Raw genomic sequence first — 25,999 nt, forward strand, 5'->3', positions numbered from 1 at the left:
AAATCTGTAAGTCACTTTGGATTGGTCAGAGTCTGTAAATAAAGAGATTCCAACTTTAAACCACGTACATGCATAAAACTGATTTCTATAGTGTTACTAGAAATATGCAACATTAATCCTAATTTTTATTCGTACCTGCTATTCAACTTATATCGGGATGTGTTAATTTCACTCAAGGCATGAAGGTTACTGTGGGAATAATGTGAACTAAACATAGTTAGTGAGTCCAATCAATCAGAGAGACCTTACACTGATTGGAAATGAAAAAAGTTATCTTTTATTTTTCCACAATCTTAAAGTTTAGCAATGAAAGAAAATTAAACGTGTTGCAAAGAATATGGCTTCCAAATGTGTTCTTTTATTTAATAAAGGTATAAAGCTCACCCAAAATTAAATATGATGCAAACAAATACATACCATCATTCCAAAGCTTGGGGCCAGTAAGTTAATTTATTATTATTATTTTAAAAGAAACATACTTTTATCAGCAAGAGTGCTTTAAAAACTGATCAAAAGTAATAAAGATTTATAAGAACTTTATTTTTTTATATATGCGTTTAGCAGACGCTTAAGCGACTTACAGTGCATTCAGGCTAACATTTTTTACCTAACATGTGTTCCCGTGGAATCAAACCCACAACCTTCCTGATCCACCGGAACACTGCATAATGAACTTTATATTCATCAAAGAATACTGAAAAATACAGTTTTCACAAAAAAACATTAAGCAGCGGAGCAGTTTTCAACACTGATAATAATGAAAAATGTCTGATGAGCAGCAAATCACCATATCAGAAATATTTCTGAAGGATCATGTGACATGAGAACTGCAGTAAAGATGCTGAAAATTCAGCTCTGCCATCAAAGGAATAAATGACATTTTACAATATTTAGAAAAGTTGTGTTACAGGGTTAGTTCACTCAAAAATGAAAATTACCCTGTGTTTTACTAAGTTTATGTAACTGCTAATTTTGAAATTTCTGGACAACACCCAGCATTTTTCCTGTAATATGCAAATTAGGCACATGGGTGGGGCTGCAGCTGGAAATGATGCAATCTGTGAATTCACCTACCAAAACAACTGTAAAATTTAACGCGGAAATTTCATACGCGGAAAGCCATTAGCGGCGTGATTAGTGATGAATGTGTAAAGAAAACAAAACAAAACGCTGGTCATGAACTAGAAGCAAAAAATAAAATAAAAATTTTTTTGGGATGATTGCAGTATAAGCCAAGAGGAGACTGGTTTTTCTTTGTTAAAGTAAGGAAACTTTGGCACCTTAAACAAATTTGTTAGAGTCATTAAATCGCGAGCGCGATGCATAAATCTTATTCTATCATCTGCTGGAACACTTTCAGCACAAGTGATAGAAAAGTGTTTATTACATTTGAAATATGGATATTTTTCTGACAAAAAGCATTGATTCATTATATGAGGCCTTTATTCACCACAGGAGCCATGTGAGGCACGTTTTACTACGGATGCGCAATACTTTATTTAAAGTGTTTTGGACTGTTGAACAGAAACACCCACTCACTAAAATGATACAGCTTAGAAGTGCAAGGACAATTTTTTTTTATAACTCCGAAAGGATTCTTCTGAAGGCAGAGTCATATACACTTAGGATGCTTTGAGGGTGAGTAAAACACAAGCTAATCTTCATTTATGGGTGAACCAACCTTTTAAATTGTATATACAGTATATAATGGTTTTAGATTTTACAGTTGTTTTGGTAGGTGTCTTCACAGATTGCATCATTTCCAGCTGCAGCCACACCATGTGCCTAATTTGCATATTACAGGAAAAATGCAGGGTGTTGTCCAGAAATCTCACAAATAGCAGTTACATAAACTCAATGGCATCTGTCCAAGACACGGTTGTTTGTTTCCTTGTGCATATATCTTATCTGTGTTATGCGCTCAGAGGCTTATTCAGTTCTTTATTTAGTGATTACAATAGGTGTTATATAAGACCGACATGATGTCTCATCAACAAACAATATAATTTATTTACTAAATCTTTAAAACTAAATCACTGCCAAATGCAATATATGACCTGGTCTAGTTTTAGGTTTTTGGTTGTGACAAGAAATTCTACATTCCAGCTCAAACAGAGACTTAGAAAACGTGCCCATTTCCTCCGAGAGCTGAAGAAATAGACACTTTTTTCAGGGTGACTTCCACAGAGATGGTTTCAGATTCTAATTAGTTCTGAGTCACATTAGAGACATTCAGTTTAGCTGGTCCAACAGAGAAAGCAACAAAACTGGAAATGTGCCATTACTAATCGAGGCATTTATTATTATTAAACCAGACATCACTCTGAAAATCATAAATCATAAAAGACAGTTCCAAAACACTTATTTAAACTTACATAATGGAATGCGTGAAACAAACGCTTCCACAAACAGTTGTTATTAAAGGTGTCAATCTGTAATTCATAAAGAGATGCTTTGCAATCAAATAGTATTTGATAGTAGCAGTGTATATATGTATAAGAAATATAGAATCTTTAAAACGTTTAATATTCAGTTTCATTCATTCACCCAGCTGAGCCTACGATTTGATTGTTTTTATTTGTTTGTTGAAGTTATTCTAAAAAAAATGGTATCTTCCGTTTTGAAGTTATAATTCTAAATAACTATTCGAATTTATGCAAAGTTTATGACTTAAGAACTGTGACTTTGAACTGCTTTTATGATTTAGAAATGCTTATCTTGATCAAAACCAAAATGCAAAGCTACTTTCTGTCTAATTGAAAGGAATCAAATACAACTAGATGAACAGTGTCTATTGTGACACCACACCCTGAGATTTTTGCATAAACTAGAGGTGGTGTCTGATAACATAGGACAACAAACTGAGGCGATGTGCACTAACTAGTTCTAAATGCATTCCATACAACTCCTACTATCAAAAAGAAGACATTTGCTTGTGCTCGCTGTACTTCATTTACTTGCACTTTTAGTGTTGTGTCAATAAGCTCTACACATAAAGCTGATTTAAAGAAGCACTGAGAATGAACAACCTATATAATGAGGAAAAAGTTTTATGAGGCATTTGGAACAATATGTATATATAATGGTAAAATTTTAGCATTTGTAGATCATTAGGCCTTTCATACATCTTTTGCCAGGAAACTTTTGTGTCATTGTTGCAGATGAGCATGAACATTTGGGGTTGGAACCAATGAAAGTTGTATTACATCACACACAGGAGTATAGAAAAAAACAGAGAAAGACAGACAAAAAGAAGGAAATTAGGGAGGGCTGGGTCACTTGCCACATTTTGGATGTGGCCTCAATGTCCTGATCAGACATGCAGTGTTTTGGGTTTTTTTTTTTTTTTTTTTACTACGGGACCTTCTCAGGGATAGGCTGACCAGGGAGGGTTGGGTGTGTCTCTAAGAGCAAAGCTATGTGTGTGTGTGTGTGTGTTCCGATGCTGTCCCAGGCTACATTTCCTCTGTGCACATAGAGCTTAGGCAGGGCAGATTGTTTCCTGTCATAACCATCCTATATGAATGTATTTCTGCTCTCTGTGCTACTAAAATAAACTTTTACAGGTTAAATTACTGATTCTAATGGAGTTATTACGGTATATTAATTGAAAATAAAATTAACTAAAATCTGGCATATATTTTAAAAAACTTACATTGAACATTTAACTACAGTAAATTAATTTAAACTGGTAAAAGTGTTGTCTTTTTTTCATATCAAAATATCATATACATTTTAAATAGAACTTCAAGCACTGGAAATCAGAAGCGCTGCTAAAATTGTATGATATGGACTAAAACAATGAGTAGGCTAGTCTTCGCTGTGCAAATTAAATGAACACTCATTTCTATTAAAGTTACAAAAGTGATTCAGCCGAAATCAAGATTTTGTTGTTTGATTAACATTGACACAAACAGCACCAAGTTTATAAGAATGCTGTCACTTTAAGACAGAATGCATGGATCAAGTATACTAATACACATTTTCTTTCTCAACTGTTTACTTTCACTTTTACTAACATGAACTGGTATTTTGACACGTAAGTGTATGTATTTGACTGTTCAAGCCCAGTAAGATATCAAAAGATATCAGTTCCATACTAATGTGCTGTGTGAGAAGCAGCTTTATGTGCGCACACTCAAACTGTCTCTCAGACAGTCCCTCACAAAAATTAACTATGATTTTATTATAGTAAAAGCAGAGTCAATTTTTTTTGTAGGATTGATTAAAATTTGTATAACCACAGTTTTACTATAAACTATGGTTAGTGTAGCAAACCATGGTTAAGTTGTGGTTTTTATGGTTTAAACTACATAATCATGTTTTTCTTTTCCCTGCTCAAATGATTTAACCTGTTAGCGTTCCACTGTACTTCCTGTGATACACTGCGTGTTTGTGGTGGTTATAACATCATTACATACAATAACTCAAAAACTAAACTAAAAAAAACAAAAAACAAAGCTGACATTTGTAATTTGAATAATGCAAACCATTTTAAGATACAATCAACATCAGTCCTAGTCAGACCACCACCAAGGCTTCATGTTGTGATCACATTTGTGTTTTCCAGCTAACAGTTCCCAGACATAGTCATCAGTGTAAAAAAAAAAAAATACCATTCATACAATTTCAGCGTGTTCAAAGTTCTATTACTCAATACCAGTAAGACTTTTACAGTGATCCTGGGGTTTGTTGTGTTTGGTCTCCTTTCAAAAGAGACCAATACCATGCATAAGCACCAAATGGTTCAAGAACAGCATGCCAATTTACTTTGGGAAAGCCTTTTTTAGGGTTTTTAGGCAAATTTTTACAGGATTGCTAATTTGAAAATACCGTTTTTTTTAAACTGCAGAACTTAAAACACATTCAAATGACAGGGTTTCATGACAGCGGCACACGGAATAAACCAAAGTCTACACCGGTTGACAAATTTCTACCACATTTCTTTTCTGCCAGTAGAGTAGACTGGCCAAATATCGCTAATCATGCAAATAGTGTGCAAATAATGACGTGCCTGAGGGCAGTACACTCTTAGAAGAGAATGAACCTTTAGAGTTCAAAAAAGAACCTTTAAGTGCAAAACTGAACTTCTAGCTATCAGAAAGGTTCAAAGTTGAACTTAAAGGTTCTATAATGATCCACTGGTTATTGGGCAGTTATTTTAAGAACTTTTGTTGTGGTAAAAGGTTAATATTAGAACCTAGCATAGTTAAGGTTCTTTCATGAACCTTTTCTAAGATGTACTATAAAGACTTTACAGAGTACACACTCAGTATTAATTAATTTACTCTTATTCAATTACTAATTGGGATGTCAGATGCAGTTGTGGCAACATTGTTGATACAGTGTGTTTTGCCTTTACTCATGACCACCTCACATATCTCTAAAATGCACAATAATCTTTAGTGCACCATGTTGTTTGTCAATTTTTAGAACACAAATTAAAAATCACACAAAAACAAAATTCAGTTTTATGTTCATAAATGAACCAGAAGCTATTCTGTGTTAAATGGAGAGGGTGAAGTGAAATTATTACACCCTAAAAAGTAAACTTTTTTGTTCAAAAGGCTATCTTCATATTTTACAGCCGTACATCCTTTAAATTTTCCCCATACCACATTCAACCTTCAAATCTCAGATAGCCTAATTCAGCTCAGAACATGACAAGTGACAAAAGTTCATTATTTTAAATGAATCTGGTTGCAAAACACTTTTAGACATGATCAGATCAGATATGGCACCGTGATGTTCAGCAAGTTCCATTTTTGACTGGATTCCGCGATTCGATCACGGTCACTTCGCAAACACAGACGGGTAAATTTATGAGTGAAAGTTCTGACACAAAACAAAGTAGTTACGTATCCTCACGCTTTTTTAAGTGGGTATACGGAAATCCTTGGCCTTTTCTAGTGGGAATACGGCGTATCACAAAAGTTATACTACACCTCTTAGCAGAAGCATTTTCATGCGAGTTTAGGTTCGACACTAGGCTACATAGTTTTGCTTAAGGTAGAATGATATGGCTAATTATATGTGCATGCCACTTTCTGAAACAACCTTACACAGTTTTGATGGCGTTAATAATGAACACAATGTTAACGTAGCCTGCCTGTGATGAAATGCCAACTGTACACATACAGATCTTAGGGTTCCACAACTTCCCTTGATCATCTTCACAAGTTATTGCTTGTAGCCATTTTGTCATCCTTTCCGGTTCTGTATGTTTATTAGGAAGGTTGTAGAACTTAAATTCATAATTTGTTAGTTTATTGGAGGTACAGAAAACGACACAGCAACTTTTCTGCATGATTGTCCCGTGTATTTCAATTTGCGCCAAGGCAATGTTTTCCCCTACGGACCAACTGTCTTTATGTATGATGCAATGATGTCGTCATGAATATGCAAATTAGCGTGTGACGTCGTATAGCGACATTTAGTGACTTTTCAAGCTGACTTTAGCTACCTGCTGGTAATTTCTCGTTCCCACTCTCAGGGAACCAAGGTTATGGCAGTAACCGAAGACGCTATTGCACAAAAACAACGGAGCAAGATGAGAAAGCGTTATTGGGAGGATGTGTGCGTACGTGCAAGCGGACTTTGTTTAGAATGTATGATAAATGGTTAAACTGAGCTTAACTGGCCACTTGGCAAGTAAACTGAATCTTAACAGTTCACGAGAAGATTAGGAACAGGCTCTAAAGCAATTAATCAGAGAAAGACTTCAAATACATGATTGTGAAATATATTTTAACATATAATGTTAAACTCATATTACACATAATAGAGCGGTGTTATTAATCAACGGTCCAGATAAGTCACTTCCGTGTTTTTGGAAGACATATCTAAACATGCACCTGTTAAGTAATGTGTGTCTACGGTCTTCTGACTTTGATCATAGTAAATGGATTTAAATGTTGGGATCTATTACACATCACACAGATTCCACTGATTCCTGGGCTTAAGTAAAAACACACTGTATTTGCACATGGTTTAAGAAATGTTTGTTTCCATGCATTAATATCTGTTCAGAAGAAGCTTTTATGGAATGGGTTTCCATGACTGAGCAGCTGCATACAAGCCTCACATCAGCAACTACCAAGTGTTGGATGGAAATCGAATTCAGAATACTAAAACATTTTGGACAATAAGGTCCACAAAGACATTAAGTTGGATGAGTTTGGAGCAGAAGAACTTGACTGGCCTGTAAAGAGTCTCAACTTCAACCCCATCCAACACCTTTGGGATGAATTGGAATGGCGATGGAGAGCCAGGATTTGTCCAACATCAGTGCTTGACAGCACAAATGCTCTACTGGATGAAACTCCCACAGAAATACTCCAAAATATTGTGGAAAGCCTTCCAAGAAGAGTGGAGGCTATTACAGCTGCAAAAGGGACTGAATACACATTAATGTCTATTATATTTAGAATGCAATTAAAGTACCCGTCAGTGTAATGGCCAGGTGTCCCAATTTAGATCCAGGCGAAACCAGGTGCAATGTTGTTTAACGAAACTTGTGGGTCTGATTCAACAGAGCATTACATGGAACTGCTCTTTGATACGACACAAAAGCAAACAAACACACATAACCAAAGTGAAACTAACCATGTTTATCAAGTAAATCAACTTAACTAGCATCTCTTGAAAACATTTTTAATGCATATAATAAGAACTGTACTCCCAATAAAAAATAAAACATTTAATCAATAATAATGTTTTAACAGTGTCCCTGTCTTTACAACACTGAGAAACACAAATGGAATTCTCCAGAAAAGCACAAGGTCAAAGGGTAAGTACATATCGTTATGGAAATGATGCAAGATGATCCGTTTTCTTTGATTGTTCACACACACACACACACACACACCCCCCTTTCCCAATGCATTTCCATCAGTCAAAATATAGAAGTCAAATACAGAGGTGACAACTCTTGAAAGTGCATTTAAAACAGACACTCGTGTACAGTGTACTCAGCCGACACACACATTTAAGCACCAGACACATGCGGTTTGTCACAGAAAAAGTCTTGAAATAAAAACATTAAGATCTTTGGTTCATTGGGTACCATATCAACAGCAGTGCAGCAAAGTAGCCAAAAATTCCATCATTAGGAGACCTCATAATCCAAATTATCCAAAATACACCAACTGGTGGATACTGTGCTTATATGTGCACTTTTGCATTTGTGTGTAATAATGAAAGTGAATGAATTGTGTCTGAATAGTGCTAATGTTATTTCGGGAAAATGTAAGTGCATAAGTGCAGATTTTCTGTTGAGAGCAAGTGATTTTTTGGTGATTGGAGTAAATCAGTAGCATTCAATCTCAGATGAAAAGAATTATGAAACAAGTATTTCTTGGTTTATAGAAACACACTCAGATTTGAACTCTTTGGTTTTTGTTAGAACAGAAGATTGTGCAGGTTTACAGTGTACTGGAGGGATGTCTTTTTTCTTTGTTTATATTGCACTGGAATATAATGGTAGATTTCCACATACTGTACATATATACACTCACATACAAAAATAAGAACCGGGTGCAAACAATACGTGCACAACAAGAGTGCATTTATCCATAGCGGGCTGTCCAGTGCTTACTGGAGAACTGTTAATCTGATGTCTGAGGGGACAATCAAATCTACCTAAGAGGCTTTGTTGGGGTCAATGCCAAATTGACATCAGGGAGTGTAAAAGGGAGAGTATATTAAAAATGGTGACCTAAAACGTCTCTGTCCAGAAAGAAAACATCAGTCACAAAAGATGTAAGAACCAGAAAGCGTTAGCAATCTCAGCTATTCTTTTGAGCTGTTTTAATCTTTTAGGTTGTTTGATCAATTCAGGCAAGATCTGACTCTAAAAGACACCCGTTCAGCCCTTCAAGAAAATCTCCACTGAAGGAACGTCAGTGCCCTGAAAACCTACCTGTCCATCTCCACTAAGATAGCTTGTCTAGAGGACGACAGAGGTGATGCTTACAGGAGGAGCTTGAAAGCAGATCAGGTGAAATCAGTTGAGTGTTTAGAAAGACACTCCTCACTGACACAGTTACTGGTTGTAGCTTGTGTTGGTGAGATTTTCCTGGTCAGGGCAGGGGCTGTTCACACCCAGACTGCTGAGGAGATCTCGGAGACTGGATACAGTCTGCTGCAGCTCTGTCCGTTCCTGTTGGAGAGTCTTTACCTCCGACTGAAGCTCAACCTCTCGATTCACCAGGCCGTCCACACGAGTCTCCAGCCATCTGATCTTAGCGTGAGCAACCTGATGGAAGACAATATTGACTTGTTCACTCAAAGTATAAAATATTCGGACACAAAATCTGCAAGGAAACAATTCACACTGTATATGATGCTAAATTTAAATAGTAGAAAAATGTCTACTATTCTACTATTAAACTGAATTTAAATAACTCAAAAAAAAAAAAAAACGAGCACACAGATCAAACCAACAAAAAAAAAAAAAAAAAGGATGCACCATTTCAATTTGAAATCTTATGTATAATCTTATGTTTGCAAGGAAACTATTTACACTACATCTTATGCTAAATCTAATAGGTGAATAATTAATACGTGAAAAAAACAGGAAAAAAAACATAGCAATGAAAAACTAAAACAAAGTTGTTGTTTTTTGCATTTTTTGCTGGGTGGTGTTTATAAAGATGCACCATTTCGCTTTGAAATCTTTGTTTACGTTAACATAGAAAATTCAAATACAGTGTGAATAAGCTTTTAATCTACGTAAAGGCAAACATATAAAAGGAGTCTGCTTGTGTTAGGACGGGCCACCTGAACTTCCTCTAGGAGGTCTAAGTTTTGCTGTCGGAGGCTTCCATTGGTCTTCTCCAACTGGGCCACCCGCTGTGATTGGCTGAGAGTGGAGGGACCATCCAAGAGCTCGTCCTGAAACACATGATATTCCACCTCATAGGCCTGCAGCTGCTTACTGATATCCATCTCAGACACCTACACAGGGACATGTACAAATATACAAGAGAATGTCAAAACTGGACAAGTCAAAGCTTGTCTCTTTGTGCATACAAACTTCAATTTGTAAGACTGCCCTTTGTGTGTGTGTTCTTCACAACCTGCTTTTTTATATAAAATACAAATAAAGTCTAACATATTTTTTAAAAATGTAATTTTACATGGTCTTGTAAGTTTTTATAATAGGTGATAGTACACATCAAATTAAAATTCACCATAAAATCATTATGCACTCAACAGCGCAAGATATTCATTGAATAGCAGCGTACATTTCAGCATGTTCCTCACACAAGTCACATTAACCACTTTCAAGGAGCTTGAATTTTCATTTGTGTGTCTACCCTAATATGTTTTTACCAATCCCTTACCAAAAATATAAAAATGTGTTCCTCTAGCCATTTCTTTATACCAAAATATCTTTTGGTACGTTTTACTTTTGTACTTTTCCCAAAAGTATTTTTGTTTATTGACCCCCCTTGTGAGATTTTCTAATTCTGACTTTTTAATTTCAAATTGTGTTATAAAGACAGAAAATAAAATCAATAAAAGGTCACAATTAACTTTCTTATTTTTATTCAGTGGTGGAGACAAGCTTTCATACACTTGTTTTGTTGTTACTCTTTATTTAATTTCTTCTCTTGCTGCTAAATCTATTAATTGTACACGGTTGAGAATTATTTAAAATATTCAAGAGAACTTGTTGTGAATTTCTTGCACGAAACCCTTTTCATCGTTTTAGACATAAAACACATACATGCACAGACACACACTGAGCAACACCCATACTTTACTATTATTTGTGCCGAGTTCATGATGAAACTAGTACTTATGAAAACCACATATGAAGATGAACACAAGACACACCCGAGCGTGAGTATGTGTTGATTGTGTAGGGAAAGATACACATATTGCTGTTACCACAAAAGCACAAATAGAATCCACACCCAAATGTGTTACTGCCTTGACATTCAGCACAAGTGAAAGTGCGTATGTGTATATGTGAATCATATTTGCAGGTATGGTGCAGGCATGCACACGAACACTGATATATGTATTACCTGATTGATTGTTTTTTCCATTTGCACAAGGCCGAGATTGGGTAAGGTTGTTTTGATGAACTCCACAATTGACTCAAGATTTTCGTGCTGAAGAATCAGTGGCTTGTGGCTACCGAGAAGACTCAAAGCCACCTTGAAGATGACCTCCGATCCCTGAAGGAACAGCATGTCTGGAAGATATCAAATCAATAATTTTTTTTATAATATTGCATGGTGATATAATACAAATATAGTTTATATTCACAAATAAGGTTCAGTAGTCTATTAGCATCATGCCTGACAACAAATCAGTTATGGGTAACCGACAAAAAATGCTTGCAAATAACAAAATTATAATTATTTCAAATTATGCCAGTAAATATGCAATATTAAAATTCTTTAAAATTGTCAAATTTTTTTTTTACTTAAAATTGCCTAAAAAAACCTAAATTAATAATTTAATTAGCTTTAGAGATTTGTTAAATGTATTTATTTTATTATTTTTTTAGATTTATTATTTTATTGTTTTTATAAAATAACTTACAACTAAGGAGCATTAGAGGGCAAAAAACTAAGAAGCATTTTGCCTCAAAATCATGCATTAAAATATTTTAATGCACACCAAGCTGTATGTATATATATATATATATATATATATATATATATATATATATATATATATATATATATATATATATATATATATATATATATATATATATATATATATATATATAAAAAATCCAATATACATTAAAATAATTTCATAATATATATATATATATATATATATATATATATATATATATATATATATATATATATATGCTTTTTTTTTTTCTTTATTACAATTTCAACGTGTAAAACGGCAGAAATAAATATGCAATTAAAAATCCAAAGAAAAATTGTTGAGAGTCGTGTGTTTGTTTTTAAATGTATGCGAATGTGCAAAGATAAAAGACTGTCAATAGAAATGTGTATGTGTGTTAGTCAGTGTAAAATGAGATGGTTCAAGATGGTACACGATAGTTTGAGCGATTATCCTTGGAAAAAGATGTGAGTTTGTGTGTCACAAGGTCAATGACATTCTCCCTTATAATCATACCGCACACAGTCACGGTACAGTGATGAAGCAAAACAAAGTTAGCGCCAGTCGTTAAGCTTCAATGATTTTGAATAACATACATAACTAACTTTAGCTTACGCATAGGAGATAAAGTGAGATGCAAGAAGGATAAAGAGAAGCAGAAAATTATAAATGGTGAAGGACATACTGTTAATAATAAAACCTTATCAGATTCCTTTTTCAGCAACATATCACAGAATGAATACACACACACACACACACACACACACACACACACACGTTTGTCATCTAATATTTCGATTTTGTTTAATTTCAGATTAATTTCAATTAATTAAATTTTTTATCATTTCAGTTAACAGTAACATTTTGGAAATCATAACTTATTTAAAATTAAGAGCACACCTCTCATTAATAAGCCGAATGATTTCATGTATCATCAATGTCTCTAATAAGGTGCAGGGCGAATAACGCAACAAAGACTTAGTGTAAGGCATTTTAAGAAAGAATGTGCATTAGCAAGCGTCACTTAGAAGACACAAATAATAAAGAAAGTCAAAAACCCAGGTGCAAAAATTCTTCCCCAACCTGTAACACCGCCCCCCAATGAAAATTAGTGCCCGCTTGCAACATATAATTAATCTCTCTGCAGACAGGGTGTGTCTGTATACATGCAGATATATGTGCACCTGACTGTATTTGGTAACGACAAAAGAAAGAGAATGTGCTGTTGTGTGTGTGTGTGTGTGTGTGTTCCACAGTATCCTTTCAGATGAAAGAATGTCAAACATGTAGCCCATCTTCATAAACACTTCTGAGGAAATTAAGAGAATGGCAATCCATCACTATCTACCACACTGGCATCTGATCTATTAACATGGTTTTGATCTTTTAGTTCAGTAGAAGATGCTTTTAATCTGTGGCTTGGTGGTTAAACCTCAGAGCTGATAACAAAACCCAAGGATTGTAGGTAGTATGCAATTCAAGAGCTGTGACTATTGTGCCCTTCTGTGCCTGCTTTAAAGAAATGTCTCTGTTAAATGCATAATTACAAAAAGCAATAGGCAATCTTAGGAGCTTATTTTGATTGGGAATGGGTGTATTGTGAGTGTCAGAGAGTAGTAAAGTGTGCATTTACCAAACACTCGTGCCACGAATCCAAGCGGGAAGTGTGAGGCAAAGGCGGTGAGGAACCAGGGAGCAGCATAGAGACTGGGGCCGATCTCATACTGCTCCAGATGAGTGTAGAGCTCCCTGTGATAGTCATGAAGCAGACGAGACAGCTGATACATCTGAATCTGAGAAAGAAAGGAGAGAAAAACTGTTACTAACAATATCAGTCAGTAGAATGCAAAACTTGCTAATCATTTAATTCAAATGTATATACACAAAAACCATCTCTCTCATCTTATGAACCAGGGATTGTCCACTTTCCTGCAGATATGAGCTCCAACCTGGATTAAACGCACCTACCTGCAACTTCATAGTAATCCCGGAGATCTTGATTAGCTTGTTCAACAGTGTTTGATAGGGGTTGGAGATAAACTCTGCAGGAAGGTGGATGAGAAACTTGGCCCACAGTATTGGTTTAAATTCTTTATGCATGCTTAGCTGTAGAATGTTTTTTGCTTGATTTTTATCAGGTTTGTCAAAGTGTACGCATAATGTGATAAATTGTTAACCTGTTTTTTTATATGAAATTTAAAATGCAATTTAAAGGAACTCAATGCACTTCTGAGCAGGAAGTGAATTGCAAAAAAATATATATACACATACACACACGAGTTGTGACGGAAATTTAGTTTATAGAACAATGAACTGTACTCCGACATGTTTGTCTCAACCATGCTCAGATTCAGAGAAAACAAAGAAAACACATTTGGCTGGACAATCAAACAAACAAATGTTTTACATTTTGGTTTTGTAGGGCAGAATATAATTGATATTAATATCAATGTTGAAAACAGTCGTTTAAAAATTCTTCTTCCATTTTTGTGGGAACATTTTTAGGAATTCGAAATAGAAATCTGTTGCAAAAGCACCACTGAGATGGAAAACATTAGGTGGAAAACAAAGCGACTATATAATGTCATATACTGTATGTGACAATGTCAATGTTACTGTACCTGCAGTATGATCATATCAGGCCTGTACTGTTTCCGCAGCCCCATGTCGTACATCAGGAATCTGAGCATGTGGAATGCATCCTCCTCACACAAATGGAGCAGCAACACGCCGGCCACGAAACTCAAGCCCTGGCAGTAACCCACCTCCGGGTCGAGCAGAGAATATGCCTTCAGTAGATTATAGAGAGACAGCTGGCCGGCACCCAGCTGAGCGCTGAAATACGGATGAGTGGGAAATGTACGTCCTGGGAGAGGAAGAAGAATAATCATTCAAGTGTACTTTTCTTCTTTTTTTCAGTGCAGACGGAGTAAAACAATGCTGCTGTTGTTGTTGATGTTGGCAGAGACACACATGACCCCCTCCTTTCAGCTCAATCTCCTCCTCTAGTGTTCAGACTCATTCAGAGGGTAACTCTCATGGGTGTGCGGTGATTTAGCCACATGTAGAAAGAAATAACAGAGGAGGACAGAACAGACCAGGGCTCATTTGTTTGACACAATATCATCAAACAAAATCTGGTGCAGGTTTTAACTTTTGAGGCACATCTACAGTATACTCCCACAATGCTTCTCTCATGTAGGTTTAAACAGAGGCCAAGTATCTGGATACTTAAGACACACTTCAGTGTTTGAATATCATTGCATAACACGTAAATATCTGCAAAGAACTGATGCAAGACTTTTTTTCCCCCAGAACTTCACTTTAACTTTTTTTTTTTAGTAATTCCTTTTTCAGCGTTGGTTGGAAGATGTTTTAATGCCATGCCAGCTTCCTTTGCTATTTCCATGGCAAGTAACAAGTTAAAATAATAGAAAAGAGCAATTTAAAATATTGTATAAAAGGTAAAAAAAAAAAAAAAAATGAAGTCAGGGTTTACTCTTTTAAAAAATATATATTTTTTGTCTCAAGTTCTAGTTTCCAAAGTGAACTTAAACTATCACAAAAAAAATAAAAAATAAATAAACTTTAAAAGAAACTGGACACTGGCATGAAGACCATATCAGTGGATCTTCCTTTGTTATTGCTTGATTACTAAATGTCCAATTTGGCACTGTGTATCTATGATCTAATCCCATCAATTATTTAAAATAAAGATGCAATTTTAACCGCCAATCGGGTTAATTTCATACAGCTTGTTGTTCGTACACAGACCCTATTTATTTTGTCTATTTGACGATGTTAATACGGTAGTTTTGAGATCAGTGCGTGGTATGGGACACTTTTCAAAATTTGTGGAAAATGCTTCTTTAGCAGCAGCATCCACTTGTTCATTTCCTGGGATTCCACAGTGTCCAAGTGGCCAACAAAAATACATATTCAATTTCAGTGCTTCGAGTTCTGACTATTGGAAAAATATTTTTACTTGAAAATGGAAAAAAAAAGACATTTACTAAAAGTAGACTGTGTGCATCTGAAGTGGCATGGGATGAAATGAAAACTAGCAAACGGTGTCACTCAATTGGTTGGAAAGCTGTAGAACATAAATGCATAAAATGAAGCACGCAAGCATCTCACGATAGGAATTTAAAGTATTGCATTGAATTAGAGCTTTTATGTTCCTATCTGAGAGGGCATCTTCCGAGAAACAATATACATTCCTATAAGATTAGGTTTCTTCCAGTGTTGTAAAGCTATCCATCTCTCTTCCTTCCCACCGTCACTGTGCTGAGAGCCAACGACACCTCCCTTTATTCGTCTGAGCCTCCCCATTAATCTTTCCATCTTCAGATCTGTCCATCTCCGCTAGTCTCAACCATTCATGCAGCCTGAGGTTCTGCAGAAGTTTGTTCTCTATAATAATGCAGCTAATGATCGTTTGCAAAGAATGGAGACTTGTGTGTATACTCGGATGACAATTTTTAAAAAAAATTCAGGGCAAGCGTGAGCATGTACAAGTTGGTGTGTATTTTTAAGATAGAAAAGCTGAATAGCTGTTTTTCAACATGCTAGAACGCAACATTAAGCAAGCCCACCAAATAAGTGTCAGGTTGAGCTCATCAGCTGAACATGTTTCTGTTCCTCAAGACAGATTTCTGAGGGGCAAAACACATGCCGTTGACTACAAGAAGTCTACTAGACATTCAACAACCTTTAAAGGGGGGGTGAAATGCTATTTCATGCATACTGAGTTTTTTTACACTGTTAAAGAGGATTCCCATGCTAAACATGGACAAAGTTTCAAAAATTAAGTTGTACGTTTGAAGGAGTATTTCTGTTCCAAAAATAATCCTTCCGGTTTGTCACAAGTTTCGGAAAGTTTTTTTCGAGTATGGCTCTGTGTGACGTTAGATGGAGCGGAATTTCCTTATATGGGTCCTGAGGGCACGTCTACCGGAAGAGCGCGCGCTCCCGTATAGCAGAGCACTGAGAGCACAACAGACTTCACTGATCAGAGCGAGAGCGTTGCGAAATGTCACAAAAGGAGTGTGTTTTTGGTTGCCAGGGCAGGACAACCCTGCACAGATTACCAAAAGAGAAACAGCATTAAGGGACCAGTGGATGGAGTTTATTTTTACAGAGCATCAACGGAGTTGTGCAAGTGATTGTGTTTGTTCCCTGCATTTCGAAGATGCTTGTTTTACAAACAAGGCCCAGTTTGACGCCGGATTTGCACATCGTTTATTTCTTAAGGATAATGCAATCCCAACGAAAAAGTGTCACGATCGTGTGTTGGAACCGCATGTGGTGAGTAAAACTGCTTCAAATATCTCTGTGTTGTTAACTTAACTATCGGCGCATAAGCACATCAAGTAAACAACATGCAATGTTGTCATCAAACTGCACTTTCCACATGTACAGCTTAAAAAAAAAAAAAAAAAAGACGACAAAGTGGAACTTAGTCCTTTTCCAAAACCGCTAAGCAAATATTTACAATTTCAGTACATACCACATAGAGACGTCGTTGCTGCTGCTGCTCTTGTTAAATTTCAGCCTCTGGATCTGATTCTGGATCATAAATATACGCTGTATCTGACTGTTCGCCATGGTTTGTTTTGGTTGGTTTTGTCCTCACGGTAATGTCACAGCTTCCAAACGTTCTCAACGCAAAAGCCTACTGGCGCTCGTGATTCTTTAGCTCCGCCCACACGTCACGACTCCAGCCTGTCGTGTTTTTCCGGGAAAAATCGGTACAGACTATCTTTCTCTTATGAATATAATTAAACTAAAGACTTTTTGGAGTTATGAAGGATGCAGTACTACTCTATAGGTACTCAAGATTAACAGGATATTGAGTGAAAACGAGCATTTCACCCCCCCTTTAAGTGTGTGATGCCCAGTATTTCCTCTTTGACTGTTTACAAAGTCGGTAAGTGTATGATGCCTAGTGTTTTAATATCTGCTCCGATTTTAAAAGTAATTTCCAGCCTTTTGTTCGATTTAGGAAGCAATGCATACCACTAGGTTTTGGGACAGACCATTGTGCTTGTAATACTAACCCAAGTCTATGAGGATGGCATGCTGCTGGGATGTGAGCTGCTTCAGAAGCTCTTTGTAAGGAGTGTCAATGTTGGGAGGTTTGGCGCTGGGCACCTCCTGCCTCAGCAAATACTGCTCTGAGAGAAACTTCCAAATCTCTCCTCGATGCTGCCGAGGAACGCCTGAGAGCGAGAGAAAAACAGAAAGAAGAGTGTTTCGTTGATGGATTTTTTGACTATGTTGAGCAGAACACCACAGTTTTGAGTACTTTTTCAGTAGTGCGTGATCTCATCTGACTTGTAGATTGATGTCCATAAAATCACTTCAAGAAGACTAAGTCCCAAAAAACAGATCTTTGTGTAATTTCTGTGACACCAAACAGAACTGCAAATACTCCGCAGTTTGTCCCCACTGCAGTTTATGAAGCATTAATCATGCAAAGTGCAAAGAACTGGCCCAGATTCATCACGATAATGAACTCTATAATGAACATATCACATATTCATGCCACAGTTGCGCTGAACTCGAACAGGTGTGTGCTTGTGTGCATAGCTGTGTGCAATCTCACCAATCATTCCACAGAACTACCTCTATACAAACCTGACTATCAAAGAGACAGCTCCTGTATCTATATTAAACACTCCCACACACACTCTCTCCATAAACATCAAATATGAAAAACATACCCCCCTTTTTTCTCAGGAAAAGCAAATTAAAAGCTTCAAAATAAATGCACACAGTTAACTCAGTTTACACTCCTCTAAAAAACTGACAACTGATACATAAGCGATCTAAAACAGCCAATTATATACTCCTCACTCAATGTACAGTTCTAGTTCAGTTAATCCAGGTATCAAAAACTGACAAACCTCATACAACTCATCAGCTTCTACGTGTGATTGTGCGTGTGTAATTCACCTTGTCCCACAGCTGTGTGGATCTCCTCGGTCTCAAACATGACCTTTGACCTCCCAGTGGCGTTGAGCATTCTCTCCCAGACCAGAGTGACATCTTTCAGACATGGCGTGATCTCTTCATAGTCCAGCTTCAGTCGTCTGCACTGCAGATCACTCTCTGATGCTGTACACACATTGAATGAAAGATTATTTTTTTGTTTCTATTCTATTTCTGTGGTAGCAAAGTAAAATGCTAACATTTACATTTAATCATAAAGCAGATGCTTTTATTCAAAGCTACTTTCAAATGAAGAGAACAATAGAATTCTGTTAAGTCGCACTTATTGTAACAGCGGGAAATGTCCTTCAGACAAACACACAAACACAGCAAGAGGGGAAATAATACCCTCCCCAATCACCCTTACCCATGGGACAAAAATAAATAAATAAATAAATACATAAATAGAAATTGAAGTCTCCAAAGTGTCAAACATTAATAAAAACTGTGATTGAAAAGTGGTAATATATACGCAGGCTAGATGTAGGGCAGACAGTCTTCCCAGTCCACATCTTCTGACCCACTTCTTTACATCCACACCCTATTCAATAGGTCACGCTGCTTCTTTTCAAGCTTCTGTTCTTTCTTTTCAGGTCATGAGAAACATGACGGGGCATGGCAGGCCAGGCACGACAGTGTCAATCATGAGCACACCCAAATTAGAGCGCATCTGTGCCAGCAAAACTCTTCACCTGTCATGATCATCTCATAACCTGCAGCAGGCACTTCCAGCTAAGGCAACGCATGGGTGTTTCAGGTTGTACAGAAATGTGTGTGTGTGTGTGTGTGTGTGTGTGTACGCCAGGCAAATCACCCGTTTGACAGCTGCACATGACCTTAAAACAGCTCTGAATTTCCAAGAACCACAAAAGGAAGTATTAATGCTGAATACCCATTCATTGAATAAATCCTAAAGGCAAGAACAAACTTAGCTTTATAATTACATAATACCTAAAAAACTGGATGTTGTGATTTTAAGATCTTGTACATGAAGAAAAAAACTAACATTAACAAAAAGTAATAATCATAATAATAAAAATAATTAATAAACTTAAATAAGCTGACGAAGTATGGCCAATATTTTACAGCCCAAAGCCTTAAGGAAAACAACTAACGATTCCTAACACCGTGTGAACTGTGTTCCCATTGACATGGTCCCTACACAGTGTTCATTGGTCCCTACTCCCCGAGCAGGGGAAATCTGATGAAGTTTACCGCACTTTGGAACATTCATTCATGGATTCGCTCTGCACAACGTCTTCACACACAGACAAGTGTGACATTATATACCTCTGTAAATAAATACAATTTGAATTCATGCCCACACACGTATATGGAACATATACGTTCACTTCGAACTGAAATCATGGCGGAATATCCTGTAATGTCCACTTCGCAGGGCACTTAGGTAGGGCTGCACGATTCTGGATTAATTGAGAATCACGATTTTTTGATCTCATATAGAGATCACGATTCTCCTACGATTCTTTATTATTATTATTACTATTAACATTATCATTATCACAAGTATATAAATTATTTTATTTTGCAAGGATTCTTTAAATTGATCAAGTGTGACAAAGACATTTATAACAAAATATTTATATTACACACAATTATTGTTCTTCTGAACTTTCTATCAAAGAAACCTGAAAAAAATCTACTCATCTGTTTTCAACATAATAATAATGTTTTTTTGAACGGCAAAACAGCATATTAGAATGATTTCTGAAGATCATGTGACACTGAAGACTGGAGTAATGATGCTGAAAATACAGCTGCACACCACAGAAATAAATTACATTTTAAAATACATTCAAGTGAAAGCAGTTATTTTAAATGGTAAATATTTCAAAACTTTACTGTTTTTGCTGTACTTTGGATCAGATAAATATAGTTTGGTGAGCAGAAGAGACTTTAAAAAAACATTACACATCTTATGGTTCAAAAACTTTTGACTGGTAGTGTATATATAATATATTTAAAACCCCAGTTTTTTTAATATTAGAATGATGAAAAAGTTGTTTAGATCACTGATTCAACGACTCACTCATAAACCTACTACACTTGTTTCATTTCTGGATGAATCAGCGTTTTTGAACGATTCTCTTGAATGAAAAATTAATTCATTGACAAATAAATTAAGACACTTGTCGCCACATATTGGTGAAACAATGCAATCGACACAAACGTTATTTAAAGCGCAGTACTTTCAAAAGGGGATGTTATATTTTGATCGCTGCCATATAGACATCAATGTTTATATTTAAACTATAAACTTTATCCCAGTATTTCTGTGATAATATAAATGACTGTAAGACAGATATAATACTGTGTAGTTGAAAAGACTGTTTGTGAAGATGTTTCTTAACCAAACATGGTAAGAGCTCTCTCTGTGTCAGCGGCAGTGCGCGCACGGATTTGAATGATCCGGTAAGACTTTGTCAAAGGTTTAACAGACTCGGGGAATCGTTGTCTTTAAGAAATGAGATCGAGAGGGTGTCTGAATCGAGATCGCGATCTTTTAACGATTAATCGTGCAGCTCTACACTTAGGGCAGGTGAGGGGGGGTGAGGACTGGAATTGAGAAACAATGGAATAAATAGTATACGTGAGATCGTGGATCTCGAAAGCGATCGTGCATTCAAAATGGGGGGGGGGGGGTGGGGGGTGAGGACATCACTACATTGTTATGTCCATCAGCCATCGGTGATGGATGATGGCATCATCCAAAAGGATTATATTTTGTTGAATAAAATGAGTGCTTCACGTTTCAAAATTAAAATGCACCTTACAATCTTGTACCTTAAAATACAAATTTTCTCAAACTCAATTTTACGAAATGAATGGGGAGAAAAAACTAAATTGGCCAAACATATTAACCAACAAAATCAATATTAAATATCGACCATCAGCTGCCCTGATTTCTAAATATCTTCATCTGCCAGTCAAAAACCTGTATCAACCTCTACTCATTTGTATGCTGAACTGACAGTATTCACAGTGATAATAGTTACTGCACGTGAACGTGTTTCACCTTGTAATTTCTGGTTCTCTCTCTCCATCCGCAGCAGGAGAATCTGTTGAAGAACTGCTTTCCTCCATAGCTCTCTTAGCTCCACCCCATTCCTTTTTCTTCTCTCCTCTGGCACCGCCCCCATGTTGCTGTCCCCGCCCCCAACTCCACCTCCCAGCGCCATTCTGCTGCCAACCTCTAAGGTGGATTCTGAAAAACAATATAGTTTGTCACAACAGAACAAAATTAACATCACTTACATGAACTACATAAATTACCAGCAATAGCTGCAAACATCTATATAATCAACCAAGATGTTTGTCATTATATCATGACTTCGGCAATCAATACTAATACAAACTAAGTTTTGTAATTCTGAATTGTGGTAGGTTTCTATTTTTTTGAAACCACATCATTACACTTCCAACATAAAGTGGAAAACTGTAAATGGATAACATTTTATGACAAAATAAGTGCAGAATTTATGGTTGTAAAAACTATGAATCTATAAATTGCTATTAAATTCACAATTAAAAAACATTCCCAAAATTCCCTGTGACATCACATATGATTATAGTTCATATAAAAAGTTTTTCTACGGTAATGAAATAAAGACAGAAATGATAAACAAAAAGACAAACAATATGAGAAAAGATAAAAAATAAACATTAGAATAAAGCATTAAATGTAAAATGTTCAGAAACTTAAAAAAAAAAGTAATGAAAGGTCAAATAATAGGCCTACTACTTAAATTTTAATTTTTAAGACTTACGAAGTCTCGCTAAGATAAACATTTTGACCAAGTTCTTTTAAACACAAACTTCACTAAATCAATGACACCTACATGAATTGCCAACATCACCATTAATTTTTACTGATAAAAAAATAATTAATGTAAGCTTAAAATGATTCAGATAAAGGTTTATAGGCTTACACTAAATACATGTTTTGATTCATACATCTGTAACTACTGAAAGAATATGTACAATTAACATGCCCTCATAGTACAAGATGAAGCTAAAAGAACCTGAAATATGTCTGTGATTTCCCCCCACTTTGATAAAGGGCAGGTGAGTTGGATAACAGCACGTCTTCTCCACAAGATTGTGTAATTTTCTCTCATGTTTGCAAAAATTAACACTTAACAAAAGAGCAAACCACAAAACACACAGAAATACACTCAAATACAAGTGTCCATACGCACAGGCAGAGGTGTTAAATGAACACCACCCAAACTATAGGGCGGATGCGAGACCTCAAACTACCCTCTTAACAAAATGAGAAATAGTGCATAAAGAAAAATAAAGTGTTCTTTTATTTGTGGTATATATACAGACTGAGATCACCTGATAGTGCTGCACAATTACAAGGAAAAGAAAAATCAAATCAGAGTGCTGAAATAAAATGGCATTCACCCACACACTTTAGATCTTTCTTTAACTCCGGGTTTTACTCCTGTAACACGCTGTACAAAACCAAAGCTTGTCTAAACCTGCTGTAGTTTAGTCCTCTTCCCACCCACAGATCAAAACAGACAAAAAGAAAAAAAAAAAAAAAAGTCATAAATTGATTTGCATTTAAATGTTGACGTTCAGACAGCAGTTCTAATTTGACATCTCAGCTCATCTGAAGAAATATAAACGCTTTAGAAATGTTTATCACCAACTCTAACTGAACAGCTTTTCAAGATTACAGTAAGGGTTACAAGATTTACAAATATATAAAGGTGTTTGTTCCTGTAGCTCAAGTGGTAGAGCATTGCATTTGCAAGCGCAAGGTTGGGGGTTCGAATGCCAGGGAACACATATTAGGAGAAAATTGTTAGCCTGAATGCAATTAAAGTTTTTTTTGGATAAAAGCGTCTGCTAAATGCATAAAAGTAATTATATATACACACACGTGTGTGTGTGTGTGTAAAAATGGCAGATGGGCAAAGATCTTAATTCCCAGCCAATTCTTGAGATTCCTGCATACACTGTCACATACAAGTCAAGTACAACTTGTCAGACACACACACACTTGGTCTTTGTCAGTCAATGTCACATACACACACACTTGGTCTTTGTCAGTCAATGTCACATACACACACACACACACACTTGGTCTTTGTCAGTCAATGTCACATACACACACTTGGTCTTTGTCAGTCAATATCTCTGCATGGCATAATTCAAGACTTTTTCAGCACAACTTCTCAAAACAAAACAAAAAATTTCCTGTTAGGAATTGTACACACACCAGTTACAGTGGGGTGGAGTAGCACATGTGTTTGAGTGTATCTGTCACTCCCTCTGCCAACACACAAACACACACACTGGCAGGGCTCTAGAGTGCGACCAATTTGGTCATTACTTTTTCACTAAGTTACCTTTCTTGTAGTATTGTGCTTCAAATAAAGAACATTATGTTGACCAGATTGTTAGTTAATCATTTAGGCTACAAGTCAATATTGTCTATATGGACAGCGGTTTTAAAAAAAAGTGAACTTGTAAAACTGCGGTGTTAAATGCGCTGCAGTCGTAAATTTGGGTGCACCTAACTTTTGTGCTGGTGCACCTAAGAAAAAAAAGTTAGGTGCACTAGTGCACTAGCCCGGACTGGCCACTCCCTCTGTACATAAGTGGTGTTTCTGCCCAGACCAACGCCTTGCGAGTGTGCAAACACACACATGTAAGTGGGTCAATAAGGCCGGTTCTTTCCTGTAGATGTCTGTCAACATGACCTCCTGTAAAACGCCACACCCAACACACACGTTACCTCATTAATACAAGAATTACTTCATTCAGACACACACTTATCAAGACACACCCAAATATACAGAAACACACTCATACAACAACAGCGCTCTTGGCACGCATTCTACTTTAAGGAAGTGTACTCATATTACTGCACATACATCAACATGTACTTTTTTTTCCGTAATCAAAAAGAAGGTCAGTTCTCCAGAATCAGATACTGGACACCTTTTAACTGAATACACAAACATAGTCCACACTACTGTACACATGCCTACTTCTGCTTTAAAGAAAAACACAACGTGTTTGAAACTTTGTCAAAACAGTAACCTTATTTCTCCAAACTGTAACTTTATTTTAAACTTTCTCAAAAACACCTTTTTGAATTATTTGTAACCACCATAAACCATAAAACAAGTAGTCTTGTAGCCTATATTCTAATTCTTCTGAAGCTATCTGTTAGATCAGTGTTATGAACACACCAAAATGCTTTTGTCATTCATTTTTATATCCTTCTTTCCAGAGTAGACTGTACAATAGAGACCCACCCAGGTCTTTTATTTACACACTTTTTGTCCCCATCCAAGGTAGATATTTGGTTAAAGTCAAATTAAGCCAATAGGTTTAAGTAAACAAAGCATAATTAAACTATGTGAATTTGTTGAATTACTAGTATTCAAGGTAACATTATTGTTTCATTTCATCAGTCGATTTATAATACTTTCAAAATAAAGTCTTTATATATATATTACATTTCCTCCTGTTTAATTGTGTAGGTTATTCATAATATCATTTTTACTTACATTTGTTTCTGCTACCATTTTGCCGTGTCTGCTTTTTATGTTGTGTTTGTAGGGGACTTATTTAAAAAGTACAATACAAAAGCATCTCACAGTGTCAGCATGCTCGCTTCATAGAGCAGAAAAATATGGTCGGTTTGCATCGGAGTGTCAAACTTGATTTCTGGAGGACCGGAGCCCTGTAGTGTTTAAATCCAACCCCAATTAAACACACCTGATCCAACTAATCAAATACTACATGCTATGTGTGTTGGAGCAGGGTTGGAATAAAACTGTGCAGGGCACCAACCCTCCAGGAATTGAGTTTGACACCCCTGAGACCTCATATTGAATCAGAAGAAATGATTATCAGCTGGCTCTGATAAGTGGCTGATCATTTGGAGCCTTTCCTATGAAAAGGCTTTTTTGTGTACTCTGAGGTCCTCACAGGCGCTGTTCACATCTGCCCCAATCATTGATTTGGATTAAACCACTTGTTTCATTTGCATTATTATTATAATGTTTTTATGTACTTTTTGAAGCTTCAAAATGTTGAATACATACACTTTCAAAAGCATTGACAAAAATAATAAGATCCTTTTAAAGAAAATCTTTATTTTTGTTCCGGAGCTGAATAAAAGTCTTTGGAATGACATGAAGGTGAAAATGATCATTTTCATTTTAGATGAACCAATCCCTTTAAGAAATTCCCATTAACTTCAACATTGATGGCCATTAAAACAGGCAATTTGTAGTGTGTAAGAACTGTTATAACCCTTTTTTTAGGCCTAATGAGCTACACAAGAGTGTGGATAATTAATGATCATTTCTCTCATTAACACGCACACCTGAAGGGTGTTTTGACATCTGAT

General features: G+C 36.1%; 2 protein-coding genes across 6 annotated transcripts in view; one reads left to right on the plus strand and one right to left on the minus strand.

The window, feature by feature from the left end:
- The window catches only part of LOC113107329 (mediator of DNA damage checkpoint protein 1-like), a 198,893-nt gene that overhangs the window by 42,576 nt on the left and 130,318 nt on the right, over nucleotides 1-25,999 (plus strand). The window lies entirely within an intron of this gene.
- LOC113107336 (TBC1 domain family member 1-like) overlaps nucleotides 7,640-25,999 on the minus strand; it is a 47,914-nt gene continuing 29,554 nt past the window's right edge. For 4 of the 5 annotated variants that reach the window (XM_026269801.1, XM_026269766.1, XM_026269775.1 and 1 more), the window contains 8 exons: nucleotides 21,635-21,823; nucleotides 18,562-18,723; nucleotides 17,664-17,825; nucleotides 14,226-14,470; nucleotides 13,238-13,397; nucleotides 11,037-11,206; nucleotides 9,781-9,957; nucleotides 7,640-9,256 (listed from right to left, as the gene is read on the minus strand). In XM_026269801.1, coding sequence (XP_026125586.1) covers nucleotides 9,044-9,256; nucleotides 9,781-9,957; nucleotides 11,037-11,206; nucleotides 13,238-13,397; nucleotides 14,226-14,470; nucleotides 17,664-17,825; nucleotides 18,562-18,723; nucleotides 21,635-21,823 — 1,478 coding nt within the window. In that variant the 3' untranslated portion in view covers nucleotides 7,640-9,043. Of the gene's footprint in view, nucleotides 9,257-9,780; nucleotides 9,958-11,036; nucleotides 11,207-13,237; nucleotides 13,398-14,225; nucleotides 14,471-17,663; nucleotides 17,826-18,561; nucleotides 18,724-21,634; nucleotides 21,824-25,151; nucleotides 25,309-25,999 lie in introns of those variants that run through there. The other variant, XM_026269792.1, reaches the window with a different exon arrangement.

The sequence above is a fragment of the Carassius auratus genome, chromosome 1 (genome assembly GCF_003368295.1).
Source record: "Carassius auratus strain Wakin chromosome 1, ASM336829v1, whole genome shotgun sequence".
NCBI lineage: Eukaryota > Metazoa > Chordata > Actinopteri > Cypriniformes > Cyprinidae > Carassius > Carassius auratus.